Source organism: Oncorhynchus clarkii, chromosome 5, assembly GCF_045791955.1.
Source record: "Oncorhynchus clarkii lewisi isolate Uvic-CL-2024 chromosome 5, UVic_Ocla_1.0, whole genome shotgun sequence".
NCBI lineage: Eukaryota > Metazoa > Chordata > Actinopteri > Salmoniformes > Salmonidae > Oncorhynchus > Oncorhynchus clarkii.
Genome location: NC_092151.1, coordinates 35737152 through 35742422, shown reverse-complemented (window position 1 = coordinate 35742422; position 5271 = coordinate 35737152). Strand labels below are relative to the sequence as shown.

Sequence of the window (5271 nt, the reverse complement as noted above, 5' to 3'; positions counted from 1 at the left end):
AGGGGGATGGAGGAGGAGGGGACCGGCTGAGCAGATTGTTGAGTGATGGTTGTGTCTGAGAAGGTCAGTGCCCTGGCGCCACTGCTGCTGCTACACTGCTGAGAGACAGAGGAGGGTGTAGAATGAGCCCTCCCACCTGGGTTCCTTCAGCATGGATACACAGGGACTAGATCAGACTCACTTTACATCAGTCAACTGATGATTCTCACCAACTAAACCATTTGGACAGATTCCTATTTCTGAGTGGATATGAGACAAACTACTGAGCACCTGTATTTAAATGGTAGAATATTAGGTCTACATATACCTGGTCTCAACTCACTACCTCTGTCTTGTCTCATCCCACGTCACACATGGACCCACAGGATACAGGACATGTCTAACTGTCCTTTAAGCACCAGATTAGTCAGGGAAAAAAAGGTTTAACTTTGTTATGATGACAAAGTCTGCAGTGATACAATTCTAACATCAAATCAAATCAAATTGTATTTGTCACATGCGCCGAATACAACAGGTGTAGTAGACCTTACAGTGAAATGCTTACTTACAAGCCCTTAACCAACAATGCAGTTCATGGAATAGAATGAAGACAATATTTACTAAAGAAATAACAGGCAGTGATTGTCAACAATAACAGTGTTCTGGATGTGGGAATACTGGAATGAACCCCGGCGGGCCAAGTCTCTTGGCTGCCTATCTTGGGTTGCTTTTTATTGGTCAATTATAATAAATTATATGTTCTTGTTCTTAAATAAGTAACATAAGGCAAACTGGGACATCTAATGGCCAGATAAGAAAACAGTAAGCTAAACAGGTAAATAATATATATATATGTAAAACATAGGCCAATAACGTTTTCTGTCCTATTTCATGCACCACAACAAATTCCCATTAGAAAGAGAATAGGATATTTATAATATAATATTTCATGGTCAAATTTTCTCTATCAATGTTCATTTGCTGGACCATGATATTTGATTATTTATCAAAATTAATTATGTTGGACACAACCAAATTATACTCACCCTATAGCACTGCAGTAATAACATAATGTTTTATTTGATACATTGCACACGACACACGCAACATGTTTGAACAAGCAGTGCTATGCAATTGTGCGATCATTGACATGGAAATGTATTATTCTAATTTGGGTGCTCAAGTGTACAATTGCCTACTTTGGCAGTGGTTCCCCCTTAAATGCTGCCACATTATCATTGTAATTGTCTACTTTTAGACTAGGTGCTTGCCCCGGCTTGCCTAGACAGGCAGGAAAACGAATATTTTTCAAATCAATTCCATATCAATTCAATTATACTTTGTAGGACTTCTGAAGGCTGTAAAACATGTAGATCAGATCTCACAATTCGCCTACAGTCTTTAACATGTATTAAACGTGTGCGTCATAAGAGTTATAATAATGTTCTTTCAATGCCCTATTTGTATTTTCATTACGTTTTCGCTTTTAAATTGAGGTCTGCTTACCGTTTATTGGAGAGTTCTCTTCACACTCGAACGTTATGGAGTCGCGGGGGGCGTGGGTAGGGAAAGGGAAAGGGGGGTGCTGGGATCGGCCTTGGAGGAGGTGACAGAGGGTTGTGTGAGGAACTGCCGGGGTTTAAAAAGGCAGCCTGCCCAGCGCTGTGACACCAGACCTGAAATCACCCTCGACTGGTCAGGACCTATGTTATGCGCTTTTTATGAACTTCTTGCACACGGATTTGAACCAAGTTTCTAATTGCTTCATACACGTTATTGATCCATTGATCAACATTATTTTACCTGATAAAATAATATACATTTTTAAAGAAGAAAAGGATACTCTAAGAAGAATGGAGAAGTGGACAACCCCTGAATACTATGACTATGATTATGAAGAGCAGGAGAACAGCACCATGTGTGACTACTCTGAGTGGAAGCCTTCCTACTCAGTCATCCCAGTCCTCTACATGCTCATCTTCATCCTGGGTCTCTCTGGCAACGGTGTGGTCATCTTCACTGTGTGGAGGGCTCAGGCCAAGCGCCGGTCAGCAGACATCTACATAGGCAACCTGGCCATGGCTGACCTGACCTTCGTGCTGACTCTGCCACTGTGGGCAGTGTACACTGCATTGGGCTACCACTGGCCCTTCGGTGTGGCCCTCTGCAAGATCAGCAGCTACGTGGTGCTGCTCAACATGTACGCCAGCGTCTTCTGCCTCACCGCCATGAGCTTTGACCGCTACCTGGCCATCGTGCACTCTCTGTCCAGCACCCAGCTGCGTACCCGTGGCCACATGCAGGCCTCCCTGACGGCCATCTGGCTCCTCTCCGGCCTACTGGCTGCCCCCACACTCATCTTCCGCACCATCAAGAATGACGAGAGCAGCGACCTCATCTCCTGTGGCATGGACTTCAGCCTGGTGTTGGGTGTGGGTAATCAAACAATCAGTCAATCAAATGAATTGAAGCAGAAGGAGTCCATGTGGATCGCAGGGCTCAGCATCTCCTCCTCTGCCCTGGGCTTCCTCCTACCCTTCCTGGCCATGATGGTGTGCTACTGCTTCATCGGCTGCACCGTGACACGCCACTTCAACAGCCTGCGTAAGGAGGACCAGAGGAAGAGGCGTCTGCTGAAGATCATCACCACCCTGGTGGTTGTGTTTGCTGCCTGCTGGATGCCCTTCCACGTACTGAAGAGCGCTGATGCCCTCTCCTACCTGAACCTGGCTCCAAACACCTGCGCCTTCCTCCGCTTCCTCCTGCTGGCCCACCCTTATGCTACCTGCCTGGCCTACGTCAACAGCTGCCTCAATCCCTTCCTGTATGCCTTCTTCGACCTGCGCTTCCGTTCCCAGTGCCTCTGTCTGCTCAACCTGAAGAAGGCCATGCACACCAGCCCCGGCAGCTCCATGTCCTCCCAGAAGACAGAGGCCCAGTCGCTGGCCACTAAGGTGTGACGTTTATGCTGGGGTCAGGGCATGGAAGAGGGATGCCAGCCAGAGGGAATAGGTCTCTAGCTGCCTTTTCCTGTCCTGCCTCCATCGTCACCTGAACACTACAGGTAAATGTAAGATTTCAGAGGTGCATGATATCATTACCTATCCAGCAAAATGATATCATTACCTATTCAGCCACATGCAAGTGGACTGCAGACTGAGTGCAAATGTACGTGTCCTCCAGACTGTGTGACTGAGGAAACTGATAGTCAGTCTTCTGGCTGTAATCATGACCACTGACATCCTCCAAGCTCACTCTCAGTGATTAGGAAGTTTGTACAAACCCCTTGAACTGCTTGATACAGGGGGCCAAGCTCCATGCCAGGGTGATGCAAACCAGAACCCAGACATTTTGGACAGAGTTGAATGTATTTCAAAGGGACAAAGCAGCTCATATTGTTCTCCTGGTGTTCCGTGTTGACTTAAGACAAGTTCTTAGGTGGGTTGTCCCATGGCTCTGGCTTTTAACACTGGAGGAGTGTATTATACATGCATTTGTACCATGCTGTTCTTGTTTTTTTTAAGCACTTGCTCATTGGAACGAGGTGAGACCTCTTCCTCTGCCCCAGTCATGACGTACGTGTGTGTGTGTGTAGGTCCAGGAAAGGTGTTGTAGCTTGATTAAAAAAGTTGTAAAGGGAGATAAGGGCACGGAGGGAGGGGGGTGGTCCCAGACGGACAGATGGCAGCTGACAAATGTTGTCGAGTGAGGAGAGCCAACTAATAGGTGGCTGCTCTGACAGATTAAACTCTTGTGTGTGTGTGTGTGTGTGTGTGTGTGTGTGTGTGTGTGTGTGTGTGTGTGTGTGTGTGTGTGTGTGTGTGTGTGTGTGGTGTGTGTGTGTGTGTGTGTGTGTGTGTGTGTGTGTGTGTGTATTGAATCAGGATTGGGGAAGGCATGAATTAACTTGTTTTATTTGACAAAGATGTGAATACATGCTGTACAATGCTTTCATGTGATGATTTGAAATAAAAAAGTTTTCTGATGAACTAAAGTCCTCTCGTGTCATTGTGTTACTTGTTACAATGTCATGCAAACACTATTCAGTAGACATGCGTTTGTCATGTTAGCACACCGAGTTGAAGGGTGACAGTCTCCCTCCCAATGTGTGCAGTTAGAACAGAATCAAAGCTGTGTCTACATGAAATACATATGAGTTTGATTTCCCACTCCAACGTTTGTTTCTTTGCTCCTTTACGACAGTGTTCCCCTTCAGACCATTAACAGACATTTGTTGACAATGTGTTGATAAAATGACGGAGGACAATGCATTCTTTCTCAGAGAACTGTGTTGATCATGTAAACCAGTGTAACCCTGCTACCACATCTCTCCCTCGCTCCCTTCAGCAACATGTAAGCTTGAGTAGCTTCTTTTAAAGCCAATATCTAAGATAGTCAGTCTGTGTAATGTCAAAATATTGTAGTGTACCGTTATCAACTCACTGTTCCATTGTTGGGATGCTTTGCACTGAGACCAGTTTAAGCCAATAAAGATAATTGAACTATTGTTTGAGTCATTTGCAGACAAGCACTGTGCGTACAGCAGTTCACTGACCTGTAAGAGACCATCCCCATGATTAACAGATTTGGTTGTAATGAGCTTTGTTCTGGACATAATTAGTAACAGCGGGTGGTAGGAGGAGTGGGCTAATAATTCTGGGCCACTTACAGACACCACACTCCTTCTGTGACACAATATTTGCCTTTGTTGACATGATACATTGGGCTTGAAGGAACCTGAATCTGATTCAACAGTGCTCTCCATCATTTCACCACCCTGTTGGAATTACTCATCATGGAATTCTCTGTGTGTTTGAGAAGCCCAATAATGCAAACATGTTTATTCTGCCTCTTCTCAGCTCCAGAGCCTCGTGCATTTAAACTCAAGCACTACTACACTACAAACTAATCTCATGCCTGATAGAGACTTTAGTCGAGAGAAGGAGGATATTGAGTGGTTAGTTAATTTATCTGACATGAGATTCCAAGTCCCCTTCCTCATCAGCAGCTGTCTTGACTAGGTCCACATCAGACACACCTGGCATCGCTCTGTGTAAAAACACAGCCCTATCCCCCCATCTGCCGACACCACTGTGCAGGGTCAGAGAAAAGTGTGAAAGACAATCTGAATAGATTATACTCCAAGGTTTTCCAGTTTTATGGAGGTCATTTGATCATATTATACAGATTTCACGGCTTGAACCTTGCATATGCTGGGCAACATAGCTTCTCTTTGAGCTAAAGAGGGCGTTTAGCCATAGCAACATGAGAGACATTTGTCCCTCTGGTCCC

The 5271-nt window shown here is 45.3% G+C and overlaps 1 protein-coding gene across 1 annotated transcript; it reads left to right on the top strand.

The window, feature by feature from the left end:
• Window positions 1-1651: 1651 nt before the first annotated feature.
• LOC139408723 (apelin receptor B-like) lies at window positions 1652-3976 on the top strand. The gene has a single exon (XM_071152967.1). The coding sequence runs from the start codon at window positions 1701-1703 to the stop codon at window positions 2937-2939; it is 1239 nt and encodes a 412-aa protein (XP_071009068.1). The 5' UTR covers window positions 1652-1700; the 3' UTR covers window positions 2940-3976.
• The last annotated feature ends 1295 nt before the right edge of the window (window positions 3977-5271 follow it).